Source organism: Chaetodon trifascialis, chromosome 20 (genome assembly GCF_039877785.1).
Source record: "Chaetodon trifascialis isolate fChaTrf1 chromosome 20, fChaTrf1.hap1, whole genome shotgun sequence".
Classification (NCBI taxonomy): domain Eukaryota; kingdom Metazoa; phylum Chordata; class Actinopteri; order Chaetodontiformes; family Chaetodontidae; genus Chaetodon; species Chaetodon trifascialis.
The window spans coordinates 20910003-20928661 of NC_092075.1; the positions used below are offsets into that span (position 1 = coordinate 20910003).

At 40.8% G+C, this 18659-nt stretch overlaps 2 protein-coding genes across 2 annotated transcripts; both read left to right on the top strand.

Annotated features, from left to right (window-relative positions):
• Window positions 1-484: 484 nt before the first annotated feature.
• Window positions 485-5204, top strand: LOC139348602 (nuclear receptor subfamily 5 group A member 2-like). Its single transcript, XM_070988851.1, has 6 exons — window positions 485-586; window positions 772-913; window positions 1650-2263; window positions 3325-3444; window positions 4013-4160; window positions 4951-5204. The coding sequence occupies exons 1-6, from the start codon at window positions 485-487 to the stop codon at window positions 5202-5204; spliced, it is 1380 nt and encodes a 459-aa protein (XP_070844952.1).
• Window positions 5205-10966: 5762 nt separating this feature from the next.
• On the top strand, window positions 10967-18399 carry psmb7 (proteasome 20S subunit beta 7). Its single transcript, XM_070988633.1, has 8 exons — window positions 10967-11055; window positions 12269-12362; window positions 12773-12870; window positions 14107-14247; window positions 14460-14575; window positions 15429-15487; window positions 15624-15775; window positions 18184-18399. Exons 1-8 carry the CDS (start codon window positions 10994-10996, stop codon window positions 18293-18295), a joined length of 834 nt encoding a protein of 277 aa, XP_070844734.1. The 5' UTR covers window positions 10967-10993; the 3' UTR covers window positions 18296-18399.
• The last annotated feature ends 260 nt before the right edge of the window (window positions 18400-18659 follow it).

An 18659-nucleotide genomic window follows, 5' to 3' on the forward strand; every position in this document is an offset into this window, starting at 1 on the left:
TCTGCAGGTACATGCTGCAGGAGTACTGAGCATGATGTCTGTTTGCTGAACACCCAGCAGCTACAGTACTTCACAAAGGCCGAACACTGATCGAACAGGTAAGGCAGTCAGTACATGCTACAGTATGATATGGTAGTATAGTCTTTTATTTACCACATGATTGTCCTGTTTGTACTGTTTTGTTTTCTTTTTGATCCAGTTGGTCTTTAATCCAGACAGGAACCCGAGTGCATTTCTTCTTATTTGGAGCTAATTTGACCTCCATTATGCATTTCTTTGTAGCAGACTTGCAGTAAACAGATTTGATCTGGTTTCAGACTCAATCACAGGTTGTGCCGTTCAGCTGCTGCTGCTTCCTCGCATTCCAAATATTCTTTAATAGTCTGTGAATTTTGCTCAGAGTGATGTGTTTTTGTCACTGTCTCTTGACTGCAGTGGAACAGAGAGCAGTCTAACGCTGCCTTTTGCAGGTCCGTTTTCCACAATGGAGTACAGACATGATGTGGCTTTGGAGGACCTGTGTCCAGTCTGTGGAGATAAAGTCTCTGGGTACCACTATGGTCTGCTCACCTGTGAGAGCTGCAAGGTGGATTTTCTTTTCCTGCTATATCGTTCTTGTTGCACTGTCATTGTGTACTGGATAGATAAGTTTTGCAATAGTTTTTCCCCCGATTAGATCGACAGCTTATCACACAGTTGTTGTTGTTTTGTAAACGGCTAGACAATAGAACTGCCTGATTCAAGTGAGTCCTTCCTCTCAAACACTCGCAGGGTTTTTTCAAAAGAACGGTTCAAAACAACAAGAAGTACATCTGTGCTGAGAACCAGGACTGCAGAATTGATAAAACTCAAAGGAAACGATGTCCATTCTGCAGGTTTCAAAAGTGTCTTCATGTTGGCATGCGACTGGAAGGTAAGAGGGCGTTAACGTACAGGTTTGTGGAATAAATCGCCTACCATCAGTTAATATTGATTGCACGTATCCACTTAGACAGAAGTAGTTATTAGAACCACCAAATATCAGAGAAATCATTTCAGTTTTCTTGTTGCAAAGTTAGTCCTAAAAAACGTATTGAGGAGGCTGTGAGGAGCGTATGGAATAAGAAATGGTGTTGTGACGCATGTCACACGCATGTGTGTGTATATATATATATACACGTGTATATACACGTATATATGTATATATATATACATACATATATGTGTGTGTGTATGTATATATATATATATATATACACATATGTATGTGTATATATATGTATACATATACATATGTATGTATGTATGTATGTGTGTGTGTGTGTGTGCGCGTATATATATACACGTGTATATACACGTATATATGTATATATACATACATATATGTGTGTGTGTGTGTGTGTGTGTGTGTGTGTGTATACACGTATGTATGTATATATATGTATACATATATATATGTATGTATGTATGTGTGTGTGCGTGCATGTACATATATATATATATATATATATCTCCGCATGTTGCGGATTATGGTGAATGTCATCATGATGTTGTTTCATCTCCAAGAATGAGCAGCATAAGGGGTTATCTGCTCATGAGGACAGTGTGTGCATTTATCTATGAAGATCAGCTAATAACGCTCTAAACAAATCAACCATTTTTGTTACTAGCTGTTCGTGCAGATCGGATGCGAGGTGGCAGAAACAAGTTTGGTCCAATGTACAAGCGTGATCGTGCCCTCAAGCAGCAGAAAAAGGCTTTGATTGAAGCTAGTGGATTCAGAAGAGAGAGCAGCTCACCTCTGGTCTCAACTCAGAGAGGCTTTATCTGTACCAGTGGCCTCCACCCAGTTCCCATTCTTCATGGTGCCCCACTACCCACAGCACAGCCTCCATCACTCTGTTCAGTCCTGCCCTCCAGTTCACCTCATGCCACCCAGTACCAGTGCACCTCCTTCTCAAACTGGACCATCAAGTCAGAGTACATTAACAACTGCACAAGCTCACCAAGCTCTGCTGCAGGAATTGGCTCAGGTGAGCTTTACTCAAGACCTTTCTCTCCGGGAGGTCCCAGGATGCCTCAGCTAGTGATGGAGTTCCTGCGCTGTGATCCAGATCAACTGCAGCTGCAAAATAAGATCACTGCTCGTCTCCTGCAGGAGCAGACAGGCTGGGAGAAACAAGGAAACCCCAGCACTTTCAAACTGATGTGCCTCATGGCTGACCAGATGCTGTTCACCATCGTAGAGTGGGCTCGCACATCCATCTTCTTCAAGCAACTTAAGGTACAATCCCACCTGTGCAGTTTGGTTTTCACACACACACACACACACACACACACACACGCACGCACGCACGCAGGCACGCACACACACACACACACACACACACACACACACACACACACACACACACACACACACACAAAGCAAACTACAAGACATACTCAGCCCACATCATCCTCTTCTGTTTTACAGTGAAGAATAGACACATATGTATGTTTATCATGTGTGTGTCCATGTCCATGTAGCTTTCTGTTGTTCCACCATCATCATGATTAATTTGGTTATTGCAGGGTCATATCTGTCTTATTCTACCAGCAGTGGAAAGCAACTAAGTACAGTAACTCAAGTCCTGTACTTAAGTACAATTTGCAGATATCTGTATTTTACTTAAGCATTTCCATTTTCTGAGACCTCCTACTTGCTCTTTTTCTCCACTGCATTTATCTGACAGCTGGAGTTGATAGTTTTGAAGATTTTACATATGAAATATAAACAAGAAAGAATAAAAACAAGCAAACGAACAAACAAACTACTAGCATGCAATTAAACCACTGCCAATCCCTTCTAAATATAACTCCAACGCGTACCATTTGTTATCCACAAAGACACTGAGATGGTAACATTTAGGTGTTAACACTGCATGAGAAACAGTTGGCTCTTTCAGTGGCTGTTGATGGCTGTTTTTTCAGGTCTTTGTGTCTGGTTTTAAAACTGATGTGTGCTAATCCGTCACTGTCTTCAGTCTGTAACCCAGTAGGTTTCCCAGGTGTAATAGTCAACTCTGTCATGATTGGCATCTACTTGCACGTATGTACTGAGTTTTCAGGCTCAGTCATACTTGCAGCACAGTATTGGCATATGTTGCTGGCTCCCTGTTCATGTAACTGCATGGTAAAGAATGCAGAGGGATGGTGCACGGCTGCAACCTATAACTTTACTTTGGTTTACCTTTGGTGACTAAGCATTGTCATTGTGAGCATGCCAGCTGTGTAGGTGGGAGCTTGCTGAGATTAGGGGAACCCGTACTTGAATCATTTTAAATGCTTTCTTTCTGCTCCAAGGTGAGTGACCAGATGAATTTGCTGCACAGCTGCTGGAGTGATCTGTTGCTCCTGGACATCATTTCCAGACAGGTCCTGTACGGCAAAGAGGGCAGCCTGCTCCTGGCCACTGGGCAGGAAGTGAGTCATCATGGCTTTGCTTGTCTTCTCTTGCTACAAAGCATGGGAACATGTATATCTGTATGTCTACATTAGATTATTGTACTCCTCTGAGATTTATCCAGATCCAAATATGACAGCATCCATGTTGTTTAAAGTGAGCATGATCCACTTATCGCATTTACTAGGAGGGAATTCTCCACCTTTAGGGGAAAACATCTGATTTCCATCACATATAAATCCCTTACTATGTGCATTTATTGTGTAAGTGCTGGTGGTTCTGTTTCATAGGAGTTTTGATTATTTTGGAGTTTTGAGAATTTGAGATACAAACCACTTCTTCATACAACTTCTTCTGTTATCAAACCAAAGTACAATATCTTACTCTCTGAAGTGATCTCACACCCTAAAATATCTCCTCAGGTAAAACATATATTCTCAAAATATGTTAATCTTTTTACGTGACCATGCAGAAGAGTTGAGAATGATTAGTAATCATGTGACCACACCCATAATGTTATTTTTATTTTATTATCTTGTCTTGTGTAACATCCATGACGTCAGTACATATGTGTGTTCTTTGCTTTAGATGGAGCTGTCAGACATAGCCACTCATGCTGGTCCTACCTTGTCCAGCCTAGTCCAGAGAGGACAGGAGCTGATTGAGAAGCTCCATATCCTAAAGGTGGACCGCCAAGAGTTTGCATGCATCAAGTTCCTTATCCTCTTTAACCCAGGTTAGTGATAACTGATGATTTTTATCCAAAAAGCTTCATACATAAAAAAGAATCTTGAAGTTGCAGACATATGTGATGTTCTCTCGGTAAAGTATTTCATACATGTGCTTTTGGCCAAGGTACCTTTCAGTATCTAATAATGAAAACAATCATACACAGATCACTGCTGCCTGTTTGCAATGAAAGATCTTTTCGATGTGCAAAGGAATAGTTTCAGGATTGTACCTGTAGTTGGTCCAGAGGAACCAGGTTCTAAATGAGGTTGCTCAGCCATAGTTCCTGCACTTCCAGTGCTTGAGATCCATCAAGAACATGCTGTTAGTTTCTCTGTAGTTATGTTCTAAAGCAGAAATAATAAACAATAAAACATAATAAGCAATAAAACACTCAGCAGTTCATGTTGTGGTGGTGCTGTGGAGTTGTCCATGTTGTCTTCCACCTCTGCATGTCTCCTTTTCATTCATTTATTACATTCACTCAAAGAGTTGGACAACTCCTAATGTGCCTAATCTGTACCATTCCTCAGCTCAGAGTTTAGTTTTGATGCTCCAAAGTTCCTGGAACTATATGTAATTCAAGGGTTCTTGATGTGGTTCCAGGGGTTTTATTATCAAATGTAATGTCAATCATGCTAGGTAGAGGGGAAAAAAAGAAACAAAACATTGATCAAAATTGGTACTTTATTATTCCCCAGATCTCTACTCCATTATATGAATAGGTCTGACAAGTTTTTGTTAGTGTACATTCACATGTACATTGGTTGTGACTTCCTGTTTCCCTCACTGACCAGATGTGAAACAGGTGGACGACCATCAGTACATAGAGAGTGTGCAGGAGCAGGTTGAAGGAGCCCTGCTGGAGTACACACTGTGCACCTCCTCTCACCGTCTGGGACGCTTTGCTCATCTGCTGCTGTGTTTGTCTGAGTTACGCTCTCTCAGCAGCCTCGCTGAAAACTACCTGTACTGCAATGACCTGAGCGGTGAGGTGCCCTGCAACAGCCTGCTCATTGAGATGCTCCATGCCAAGCGCAGCTGGGTGTGAAGGGGCTCTGGGATTGTACACACACACACACACACACACACACACACACACACACACACACACACACACACACACACACACACACACACACACACACACACTTGGAGCATTAAAGGTACAATGTGTAAGATATGGCTAGAATGTCAGTTTTAAACATTTAAAAATTGAGCTACTGTTACAACAATCACCAACTCTAGTTTGGTTGAAATAAACCCTTAATACACAGTCAGATGTGAAAATCCCTGCTGAGCCTTCCTCTTCCTCTTCTCCTGCTCCACACCTCTCACCACACCCCCGCCTATCACTTTGTCATGCCTGAAGTCAAAGTCCTGGTCAAATCTTACATATTACACCTTTAAGGAGTGATGCATATGTAATACAGTAAGTAGCAGATTGTCAGTGATATTGTTTTGAGCTTTAAAACTTAATTTCAGCAATAATATTTACAAAAACTATTAGAAAAGAGAAAATGTTACTTGGAACTAGAACGTCTGAATGGCAGGTTTGTTTGAACCATACATCAGATGGTACGATTGTTATCAGTTTAATCTCTGTGCTTCTTGTACAGGTGTGGAATGTTCAAATATTAGACTGCTATTTAAAGATAATGGGTTATAATTAGACACAATTGAGCTCCGCTAGGTCAAATTCTTGTACATCCAGCAGCAGAGCTGGGCTTTATTGTGATTAGAATATCTTTCAAATTAACTTGAAAATGACTCCAGTCTATGAAATGTTTTCAGTGCATTCATCTGTGTGTGCCTGGGTCAGAGCTATGGGAGAGATGGAGCGCTGAGCATTTCAGAGTGACATTCTTAACACTGTCACCAGATTGCATCAGTGTTAATATACATTGAGACCCTACTAGACACAAAAGACTATACAGTCTAAAAGAAAAGTTGTTCTTTTCAGCTTTACAGCTCACATGCCCATTCTGTGGATTATTTTGTTTTGCATTCAATAAAGCCATTTTAAAATTTTTGTTGATTTATGTGTGAACATTTTGTTTGTGTATTGTGGAAGGGTTAGGGTAAAGCACTTTGCATTCAGGACCTCAAGATAACATGACATTTCAAGGCCAGTGGTTAAGAGTCTGTCATGCATTACAATAACTTTTCTACATGGTGCCTCAAGACAAAGTGAGATAGTTACTTGTCAGACTGCAACTGAGGTACAGGAAACACATAGCTCTGTGTTGTACCTCAGCAAAATGCCTTTGAATAAAATGCACAGCTCCAGCATTTCAGCTCATAAATTCGGGGTCCTCTGCTCTCTATTTGGACAGCTCACATACTGGGTGATGTTGGACAGGGTTGTTGACCTGGTAACGTGGTATAAGTCACCTGCATGCAGTTAGGGCACTCAGGTTGAGTCTGAAGTCGAGGTATTGAGGCTGAGGGTTTGATTTGAGGGGTATTCAGTTGGTTCCTCACCACTAGCTGCCACTAAATTCTAGACACGGGTCTCTATTTAGCTTGATATAACAGCTCCTTCAGCCACTTGGGGTCAGCAGAAACAAGCTGTAAACACAACATTGGCATATCATAACCATTTATGTTGATATGGTAAACTTTAGCAAACAGTTACCTATTGACACACCCAGCAGACACAGAGCACCATGATCATTCATGTGGAGGTGTGTTCTTGGCCACCTGATGAATGTAATTCCAATATTCACTTCACACGCTCTTTTAGCCTACTGTTTTAGCTTCCATAGTGTACCTGAGTTTATCAGAGCTCTCTCAGTGAAAACCTGAAACCCAATTAATGAGCGCACTGAGAATGAACCTCAGCAGTCAAGTTACAAGCTGAAAAACCAAACGTTTGTCATTATAAGTGACTTCTTACACATGCAAGTAGTCATGTGATTCATTGTTCATGCACACATATGGATTTTAACTGCTTTCAGAATGTTAGATTTTTCAATGTGTGGCATTGTGGCCTTTTGATGCTCACATTGGAATGTTCAAAATCAAGACGATATTTTTTATGAGGGTACCATTACATGATGACATTACACCTACAATGTATCATTTTCCTGAAAATTCAGCATATACATATGTGGTATTTTATAACCATACTGAATTTCAAAAAAAGGTTAGTAGTTTAAGCAATGCTTGGCCACAAAACGTGAGTTCTGATTGAGCCACTGATCAGCCCAGCGGGGATGAAGTTGAAAGGTGCACATGAGCAAAACTGTAGTTTTGGGAAACAAGCTTGTTTGCTGAAAATCTTCAACACATCCTTTAGGAATATACATGCTGTGATATTTGAAGCTTGTGAATTAATCCAAGAAAATTAGAACATGAAGGCAGTGGATGATGAGAAAGCACACACACTTCCTGCAGGTTAGAGCACATTAAACCTTTGTTATCGGTCACTGAGATCCCACCGATTACACCTTCAACCACCTGTTATGCCCACTCTGCTTTAATTAAAGGCTTAATCAACATAATGCACCCATCTTATTGTGTGGAGGCGCCCTATCTGATCTTTTCCACCTCACTGGAGCCCATTTCCTAGTCAACCTTGATATCCAGCTGGCATCAAGTTGGCATACGTCCTGTTCAAGGACAAAATATGGCAGAATGATTAAATACGCAGCCCTGTTACCAGCCCAAAACAGGCCATCTCCTGGGATGAAGCAGAATCTGATTCATCAGTACACTTGACCCACTGCAGAAAGTAAAAATGAAAACAGTGAGAAAAAAAAACAAAAAAAAAACTGGTACTAATATTCATTAATTGAAGTGAATGATTTATGGGAACCTGTTAAAATATTTTTGTGTGTGTTATATTTATCATAAGTGACTTTATCCATTTTTTTAAATTGCACATAATAGGAATAATAGGAAACACATAAAAGAGTGCAGGTAATCTGAATTATAAACGTTTGTTGCCTCAAGTCAAATGTCATTGGTTTGTCTTGCAGTCTGGCGTTAGAGAAACTGACATATTGTCAGAGGTAGAGATGAGGAATTTTCTGAGATGTGGACTCCTTTCTTACACTTTATGGATGACCTAAACGTACAATTGCCTGTGACCAGACAAGGACTGGTGCCACCACCATCATCGTACCAAGAATGCCTGTGATTTGCTATTTCACCTCCAATTATACTAATATGAATTAACCCCCCCCCCCCTTTTTTTCTCTTTATCTATGATTACTTACTCTTTTACTTGATTTCATGGAGATTGGATTTCTAATTTTATTATTTTATGTGTGGTTTTATTTTTATTTATTCATTTATTTATTTTTTATTATAATTTATTGATTTCTGTCTCTACAACTCAGCCTAAGACTGCCACTTTAACACCCCCCCGGTCATTGCAGTCAGAATCACTGACAGATCTAAGACAACATCTAGTCTAAGAAGCTAGTTGTTGGCAGAGGACTATGGATCATACCCTTTTGCCTCCTTTTGTCATGAATTTGACTAACAAGATGAAATGGAGAAGTAATTAAAGATTTGATGGATGATAGGGATTTGGTCTGTATGAATGACGGTAGAGGAATGAGGGTAAACATAACTGGCACTGAATGGAAATTAGATATTACGTTTGTTTCTAATACCTTGACTGGAGGTGGTAGCTGAGAAGTTTGGACATCTACAACACTAGACAACAATTACTACCCGGTCTCCAGCTTGATGGCAGAATGAGTGGAAGTGGGGGCAGGTGGTGGAAAAGCAGGTCTTTGGAAAAACACAGTGGGATAAAGGAAACAATGACAGGGACAGACATCTCTGGATATAGAAGAAAAAGCAGGTAACTTCAGCAATTACTATGGCAACAGACAGATTTGCTAGAGCAAGTTTTTCATTTTTGAAAAGAATGTATGTGGCCTTTATTAGATCTGTGTTGGATTATGGAACTGTAGCCTATGGGTCAGCAGCCAGGTCGCTCAAAAGGAAATTAGACGTGATTCAGGCACAGGCATTGAGAGTGTGCTGTGGGGCTTCTAAAACAAAATAATACCTGCCCTGCAAATAGAAATGGGAAATGCCATTGGAACTGAGAAGGATGCAACTGATGGCAAAATACTGGGTTAATTTCTACGGACACAATGATTGTGACCGCACAGAAGGAGTGCTGGGAGAATGTACAGTGTCAGAGGGAAAACTTTGGTTGGGTACGGAATGACACTGCAAAAGAATTTGCCATGTTTGACCTGAGGATAAGCTCTTTGGTAGTTTATCCAGTAGTGGCTCAATGGATACTTGTGTGGCCTGATATATGTAGGTTAGTATTTGTTAGAGAATGAAAAGAAAGAAAAGAAAAAGATCAAATTGATTTGACAAGTGTGTTCGACTATCATTGTATGAAAGATTATAGTGGTTTCAAACAGGATGTCAAGATGAGATGTACTGTATGAAGGGCTCTCAGCCACTCACAAGAATAATTACTCAGGGAGGTCAGGTAAAATTTCTGAATTCCACTACATGTACGAGTGAGAGGGAATGAGAGAGTGGATGACTTAATTTGACATTTGCTCTTACAGTCATGTCATAATTATAGCAGTTGAAATGGGTGTAACCTACATTCAGCAATAAAAACAATGTAATATCAAGGTGAAAGGTCATTTAGGAATATGATTACACTAAGATTTTTTAGAGTCCTCCTGCCACCATTGTCTGTATATTTCAGCTGAGTGTCAAGCCTCTTTTACACATCACAGGCCTCAAAAAGACTCCCGATACACCTGTGCATCCTCGCTCACAGCCCCTCCAGAAAGCCTCCTCTCTCCGTCAGATGCATTTTAGGAATTGGGACATCCTTCAGATCGATTTCTGGATCACAGGCAGGAGGACAGAAGTAAGACGAGAAGGAGGTACAAAATAGAGAAATGAGAACAGCCTGAAACATTTCCTCAGCTATGGAAACCCAGACTGCAGTACAAATCTCATACTTTTAGTCCTTAGAAAAGTATGTACTGTTGTATTCAGTATTCACACAGCTGAAACATCTTGAACTTTGGCCCACTTGCTCATACATCTGTCACAGTCTATACAATGGAACTTTAGTAAAATGAAAAGTATGCGATTTGGAATGGGTGCCAAGACTTTGTATGAACCCTGCTTTCGGCGGCTCAGTTGACATGCTGTATTTCTGGTAGTAGCAGGGCATAGAGTGCATAAATGCAAAAAAAAAAAAAAAAAAAAAAAAAGGGAAAAAAAAAGAAAAAAAACAGGAAGGTTAGAGAACAAACAAAATAAAAACCCCAAAACACTGGGAAAGACTGGTAAACTTACAAGAAGGCTGGAACACTTCACACAAGAGGTACAAAGACAAACTGGCAAAGACGAAGAGAAACACCCAGACTGAAGGGAGGAAGATTAATGAGGCACAGGTGAAAACAAATGAGGGACAGGTGACACAAATCAAACAATCATGAGGTAGGAAAACACAGGAAGTAATGCAAAAGATGACGCATGAGGAAAACTTTCAACATAAAGCAGGAAAGAACCCCCAAAAAACAACTAACCTGATAATAACAGGTGCACTGAGGATTGTGCGTCACAATAGCCAGAATAGGATGTTGGCTTGTGTAGTGAAGAATGCGACCAGATGCACTATGACATTCTGGTATTTCTGGCGTACTGCATTTGACGTACTATGCACTGGGACATACTAAAGCTTTTTCTGGCATACAAAATAGTTTGCTTGACCTAGTAATGGAACGCAACGCAACACAACGCAAATGGACGTGTTTTCAAGATGTCCGCAAATGCAGCATCTCTAATGCCGTTTCCTTTACTTCCCGGAAACACAAAGCTTCATTCACCAAGATGGCGACATTGACAGTGAGACGGCCAGCGTTTGGGGGTTTCAGTTTCGAAAACTGCAAGAGGTAACCGCTTTTTAGTGAATGAAAATCAGGCGCCAATGACTACATCACTGAGATTTCGATGTTTTACCTTTGGTGTCTGGGTGTTGTGTGAAAAAGGCGCGTATAGATACGGTTTTCCCAGTGATGTTAGCTCGTGGTAAGAGGCATCCGTACAATGACTCAGGCATTTCCCCACGCTAGCATTAACGTTAAGGTTCACTTGTCGTCTGCTCTTGAGCATGATCAGTGTTTTCTGTTTAAAACAGATAGCTATATAAGCTATGTTTTTTTTAGAATCGCAACAAAATACTATTGTACATTGCTTGAATATATATATTTATTTATTTATTTATAATGAAAACAAGAGGACGGAACGTTTCTTCGCTTGATAGTCATCCCGCTATCTTAGTTCAAGTCACTTTATCTCTACTGTTTTACGCAAAATGCAGATGAAAATACCTTCTGGAGGCACTGTGTGAGAAGATTATGCTATAAATTAGTTAGTTATGTTCACGTTGATATAGTTCTGTGGTGTAAAAGTGGTTTTGTTGGGGACACAATGTTGTGCACCAGAGGTCCAGTTAAAAGTCTTTGACGCGGAAAATGAAATGTAATCAGAAGTTTACTTAGATCCACTGTGTCATTATTAAATGCTGAAAATACTTTAAAAAGATTAACTCTAGATGGTCCTGTTAGTGAACCCAGATGGACAAATGAAAAGCTTTCAAAAGCGTAATATAGTTTGAATACAAGAAATACTAATTGATTTGACATCGTCTTAATTTAGCAGTAATTTGGTGTCACTGTGGTCTGAACCTGGACGACAAGACGCTGTTTGTGCTCAGAGATGCCCCAAACTGAAGAGTCATGGTGTTGAACAGCTGATGGTCTGTGTACAAGATTTATTGCTAAGATGTTTCAGTATGAAGCTTATTATGATGACAAGTGACTTTACTGTCCAGGCCAGTGAGGTCATTTCCCAGAAAATCATGGTGCAACCAATTCAACACCTGATGTAGTTTCAAACTAGCAGTCCTAACTAATCCTCTAATGCTGACTTTACAACCTAAGTAAGGACAACTTCCACATATCTGGTGCATCCCAGGGCACGATATTAGCAGAGTTTAAGATTTAGTAGAAATGGTTGCGCTTGTTTTTTTCTCTTTGTTTTTAACAGTGCCACAGGCACTCAGTTCCAGTGCCATGTTGATTTTTTTATGACTGTTATTTTCAGAAATGCAGTTTTGGAAGGGGAAGCTAACAAAGTGGGATGCAGCCTGCCTGCTGCTCGGAAAACAGGAACGACCATCTGCGGTCTTGTCTTCAAGGTGAGTGACACAAACAGTGCTGCTTAAAACGAGTGAACTGGGCTTAACTGTGGTTACATTATGAGAATAATGGTGGTAATGTTTTTATTTTTACTTCACACAAGCACATACCCACTGCCCCCTCAGCAGTCTTCCACAAAAAGCCACTTGGAACACAGTGGTCAATGCAGCTTTTTTCTGGCCTCTTTCTTACTGTGGAGGACTTTGTGCATGCTACCAAGGCATAATCAAGACAGGCAGGCATATACCTGGGAAGTGTAATTGTCAAAAGCTAGAAACAGATCAGAAGGTCTCACCAGACAGGCTAATTGTTAGAAGAAGTATTGTTTTTACTTTTCTGGAAAGCACTTATGTAGGCAGCGTTATATATAACAGTGTAGCATAATGATGATTTGTGTTTTCCTGTGAAGGATGGCGTTGTTCTCGGAGCTGACACCAGAGCCACTGAGGGCATGGTAGTGGCAGACAAGAACTGCTCCAAGATTCACTACATCTCCCCCAACATTTAGTAAGTGACAGGAGCTCAGGTTTGAACTGCACACTGAAACCCTGTTCAGATCTGACAGTTTTGGGTGATTTGCTCAGGACTCACATTGTCCTCACGTTGTTTGACATGCAAACTTTGTGTATTCAATAGTGCTGTCAATTGATTAAAATATTTAATCACGATTAGTCACATGAATGTCAACTTGTTAACTCGGGATTAATCGCACATTTTTATCTATTCTAAATGTCCCATTAATTATCATTTTAATACTCTTATCAACATGGAAAAGTGGATAGGCTTGCTTTGTGCAAATGTTTTTTAACTGAAAACAACGTGTAGTGTTATATTTCACACTAACATTCTCACTTTGAGCAGTCATTCACATTTGAATGAATCAAATCTCACACAATTTAACACTGTCAATAAACAGATGACAAAAAAATAAATACTTGGTTACAAAAAAGCCCCTTCAACAACCCTTTCCAAGGGATCAAAACAGGGTGATACAAGATAAAGTTACAAAGTGCACATCATTGTAAACTAGGACTCAGGCTATAGTGCAGTTAAACCATGGCTTAAACTTTCCTTTATTAAGTTTCCTTTCAACATAATAGCATCCATATGCTACAAGACAAGGAGGCGGCAGAGAATTCGCATTCGCCGTGTGTTTGGCCATCAAGTGCTATTTCAGACTGGATGTGTTACGTTGATAATTCAGTTCACACCGACAATACACACAGATAACTTTGGTCTTGTCAGTCGTCCCACCTGGCAAATTTTTGAAACTAAACTTTCCATTCAGAATCTTGTTCACATCCGTTTCGGTGTTTCACGCTTGACATCCACACAAACCGCTCGCCTAATCCTCTACAGCTAGCGAGCAGGCAAGACCAAACCCACACGTGGGGCGTTCCTATTGTTTTGTTTCCGGTTTACAATCGGATCCTGTAGTTTGTCTTACGTTACTAGCAGTGGCCATGGTAGATAGGTCACAACGAACGTTAATCTCGCAATAAAAACAATGACACTGTTAAAATTGATTTGTGTTAACGCGTTAATAATGCGATAATGCGATATTTTTGACAGCACCAGTATTCAAATGAACTAAGATGAAATTAGGTGATATGTTTATATATCCAACTCATAGTGGCTTTTAAGAGAATATCTGATTAGTACAGTTTTGTTCTTTTCAGTCTTTATGTGCTGGAGCTGAGGTTATGTACAGCTGATAGACTGCTGTGTTGTCTTGTTGTCCAGCTGTTGCGGAGCAGGAACAGCTGCGGACACAGAGATGACCACTCAGATCATCTCCTCCAACCTGGAGCTGCACGCCCTCTCCACAGGCAGGGTGCCACGTGTGGCCACCGCCAACCGCATGCTCAAACAGATGCTCTTCAGGTACCTTCTTCAAGCTGAATCAGTATGGATATGGTGCATGTTTCTAGAAAAAAACAAATGAGAAGCTGTTGACAGGTAGAATAATCAGTGAAATACATGACAAATTGAGGCACTGAATCACATTGATGCAATAATTTGTATGCCATTTAATCAAAAATCAGTTTTAAATGTTTTATGCTTAGTATGAAATGCTGCTGTGTGTGTGTCTTCAGGTATCAGGGCTACATCGGCGCTGCTCTGGTCCTGGGTGGAATGGACTGTAATGGCCCCCACCTCTACAGCATCTACCCTCACGGCTCCACTGACAAGCTGCCCTACGTCACCATGGGTCTGTTTCAAACACAACATGCCACTGTTTCTACGTGTTTCCCATATTTCAGTTACGGCTTGACGTCTTGATGGGTTTACAGTGAGGAAAAGCAGAGACTTTGATCTCCACGCTGTTATTTTAATCAACCGTATCTTCTTAGCATTTCTATGAAATTTGAGGAAATTTTATTTGTCCACTTATTTCATTATCTAGCTATCATTACACATCAGGTTTCTGTCATGAAACTGAGCCTGACCTTAGTAGTAGAGAAGGGTTAATGCATACAATACATGCAATGCAAAGATGCATGGCATTTCTTTCTCCTCTGGCATTGATTGATTAAACCCCTAAAAACTCTCTTTCCTTAAAAATTACATATTTAGAAGTTGTTTTTTTATGAAAAAAATCTCTTCATGCATTAAAATGGCTTCGATGTATCCCTTTGCCTTCATGTAGTATGCACACAGCTATGAATATGCAAATAGTCTCCACCTCTATCTCCACCCACCCCTCTGCAGCTCCAGCGTACCTGCTCACCTTCCCTCTGCTAACCAAACATAGATGGCACATTCTGTCAGGAAGCCCTCCAGGAATACGAGCCATATGCCCTTGAATTACCTCACCTTATCCTGCTAATGCTGTACTTGCAGCTCCTGAGGACAACCTTTATCCTGCCATGCTTTCTTACCGAACAGCCCCAAAGTCATGTGAAGTTTTCTGTCAGAATTATCAGAATGAACATGGCCATCATCTAATCCAGCATCTTAGCTAGCTGATAAACGTTGCTTATTTCACTTATGATATATGTTGTAGCATATAAAAACATCATGTGGACATGTTGGCAAGGTTTCATTGGACTTCTTTTCAAAAGGCTCTGGGTCTCTGGCTGCCATGGCAGTGTTTGAGGACCGCTACAAGCCTAACATGGAGGTGAGTACAGCGCTCACATGCAATTCATAGCAACACAACACAGTCCTATAAGCAGTTTGATACTCTAACAAGTGATTCAGACCTCCTGTAATAGCACACTGGTCTTCATTTGAGCATCAATGTTGTTTCTTCACAGGAGGAGGAGGCCAAGCAGCTGGTGCGAGATGCCATCGCTGCAGGTATCTTTAATGACCTGGGCTCTGGCAGCAATATTGACCTGTGTGTTATCACCAAGGGCAAGGTGGACTACCTCCGGCCCCATGATGAGGCCAACAAGAAGGGTGTCAGGTGAGAAAAGGGATGCTTCTTAAACTGTGAAACTGTACTTTATTTTCATCCTCAGCTCTTCATCCACATTATTTTCCTTTGATTCCTGACATATTAAAATAACCTGGGTGTAATGTTTTACTTACCTTGACTAATTTGGAGCTGTGGGACTTAAAATCACCAATAGTAAGCAAATTCACCTGGGGTCTGCTCCAGAAAGCAGGTTTAGGGAAAACAGAGTTTTCCGTTCCTGAAACAGAGATCACTTAACTTTCTCTGAGTCACTGTACTGTAGTTCATCACCCTGAAAGAACCCAACCTGCTGGCCGGCAGCTTGTCCTCTACAAATGCTGAGTTTCTCTCTGCCCGCCCCTCCCACAGAGCCTGAAGGAGCCGTCTGATACACGGTTTCACCCTTAGCTCGAAATACATTGTAAATGAAGTTCTTTTTTTGGACAGTGGACGTTCTCTCTATAACACTGTGACTCTTATGTCTGGATCAGACCGCATGACTTTTTTTTTTTTTTGACTTTGATAATGGTCACTGTGTCAGATCTAACGATAACAGTGGATAAAGTCTTGCTCTGTCTCAGTCAGGTGACTGGCAAGATGACACATATGACCCTGACTAATCACAGCACATCTTATTTCACTGTCATGCACAAGTTCAGAGGTCATCAGGGAGGCGGCTGAAGCAGCTGATGAAGTGCCTCTGCTATTTCTCACCAACTTCTTTTTTGACTCCGTCTTCCTCCCTTGAGGAAACGTTTAGGGGTACTGTTGCCACAGCTCAACAAAGTCTTCCTCTCTTTTGTTGTCCCAACTGACAGCAGCAATGTCAGCATCCCTCCCCCCCCTCCTCTTTGCCATGGTTACCTGACTGCTAAACGCTCAGGAACATGTCGTGGGAGATGTCATACCAGGCGTGTCAAGACAAAAAAATTTGCTAGACTTTTGGTCAGGGTGTCGTGGCGCTGCACGACAGGTCTGATCCGAGCATTAGAGAGCTGTCAGGTGTGACGGGTCGCACTAATGGAACAGTGCTCTTATCATAGTGAGAGTATGTGAACATTTCTGAGTGAGGATGGCTGTGGTGCAGCTGAAATGACTTTCAGATTTTTTTTAAAACAGGCTGCATGCAGTCTCCAATGTGAATTAACAACAATTCATATGTAAATAGATGTCTAAAGACAACTTTTACGCTCAGATTTAACCAAAGATGCCTTTTCAACTGCAAATCCCAGACTGAGGTTACAACATACATCGTTGGTCTCTTAACACATCATCTCTATTTGAGCTGTATTTTTGTATTTTGTCCTCATTCGCTGCCACCTGCATTTTATCTGTCAGGTAACAGCTGAATGAATATATAGAAAAAATAAGTAAGAATCCAGTTCGTTATCATCTGTTAAGGAAGTCTGGTAAATGATGAATGAGTGGACTGCACAATACAATGTAATAATGTTCATTATTAGCTCTTTTCTCCACACATAATGTCATAATAGTTCCCACACACGCCTTAACATTTCTATAAATCCATAGGGTTATAATAGAATTATTTATCTGTTGCCATGGTGAATTGTAGTATCAGAGTCCCGATGTTGGTTGCTTTTTTTATTCACCACACAAACACTTAACTCAGACACAGCCCAAAACTCTTGAGCTTCCTGTCACAGGGTTCATCAGGTTCAGAGTCAGAGTTTGTCAAACCTCCTTTCTGGTTGTAATCATACATTTTTTAGTGAGCACAATCCAACAATGTTGACCCAAAATCAACCAGCAGCTATACAATAAACAGCGAAACGTCAGTGTTTAAATGCTCGTCCTTCCTGGAATGTATTTTCATGTTGCACGTTGGAAAAGATTTTCCAGATTGTGACATTAGGAATTCAAGATGAATGGCAGCAATTACCATGTGTCGAGTTTGTACGGCACAGGTGGATGCTGTTGTGTCTCCACCTCTGCTCAAACACAATGCATCATGTCATGTCACATCATACAGAGCATGTTGGGACGTTGCACTCATGATCACTAAGCCATTAACTTCCCATTACTTGTTGAACTGCTAGATGACTTGTTGTTTTATTGCTTGTTCTGCTTGAAGAGTAAATGAGAGTGAAGCCTTGCAGCAGTGAGTACAGATGAAGTTGATGTGGTAGAGTGCAGACTTAACAGCCACCGCCCCTCACGCTGATCTGAATTTGCTACTAACCAGCTTTGCTAAATTTGACCGCCTGTTCAGCTTGTCTTTGCATCACTAATGTGCATGGCTGTATCTGGTTGTGGTATGCTGTGCTGATGAATCTGAACTCTCAGACGTGTGGAACCACATTAAACAAGCTGCACCAAAAGCTTGTCTAATGTAACTGATCAGGCCTAGGTTTGATTGAAACTTACTATTTCATGTGTCTTATTTTCTCCTGACGTAGAACTGGTGACTACAAGTACAAAAGAGGGACCACTGGTGTGTTGACAAAGGTGGTGACCCCGCTGGCCCTGGAGGTTGTGGAGGAAACTGTACAGACTATGGACACCTCTTAAAATACTTGCTCTATGTGTTCCTGGATGTAACTCACTACTCTTCAGAATTCCTAACACAAATGGCATGTTTTTTCCAAGATTTACAATAAAAGTGTTTGAGTTGATTTGTTTGTGACTGTCCTGAAGTTGTTTGTCTTGAAAGTTGTTGCTACAAATAAAAAGGCTGAGTTGGTTTTAAAAGGACCCGTTAGATAAAAGCTGCTTGATGTCTGAGCCGGAAATTAGTCAGATGCCTGCTGTGAAATACTTTTATCTGGCAGGGGCACTTAAAAACAATTTAAGATTCTGTTTTCAGTGTTTTACCTGCATAGAATAGGTTGACAGTGAAGATACAGACAGGAAAGCTGAGGAGAGAGAGGGAGCA

Excerpts from the sequence above, each read along its gene's own strand:
- LOC139348602 (XM_070988851.1), top strand. The coding sequence starts at position 485 with ATGGAGTACAGACATGATGTGGCTTTGGAGGACCTGTGTCCAGTCTGT. Across the intron at positions 914-1,649 it reads TGTTGGCATGCGACTGGAAG|CTGTTCGTGCAGATCGGATG; the intron begins GTAAGAGGGCGT and ends TTTTGTTACTAG. Across the intron at positions 2,264-3,324 it reads TCTTCTTCAAGCAACTTAAG|GTGAGTGACCAGATGAATTT; the intron begins GTACAATCCCAC and ends TTCTGCTCCAAG.
- psmb7 (XM_070988633.1), top strand. The coding sequence starts at position 10,994 with ATGGCGACATTGACAGTGAGACGGCCAGCGTTTGGGGGTTTCAGTTTC. Across the intron at positions 11,056-12,268 it reads AGTTTCGAAAACTGCAAGAG|AAATGCAGTTTTGGAAGGGG; the intron begins GTAACCGCTTTT and ends TGTTATTTTCAG. Across the intron at positions 15,488-15,623 it reads GCTACAAGCCTAACATGGAG|GAGGAGGAGGCCAAGCAGCT; the intron begins GTGAGTACAGCG and ends GTTTCTTCACAG.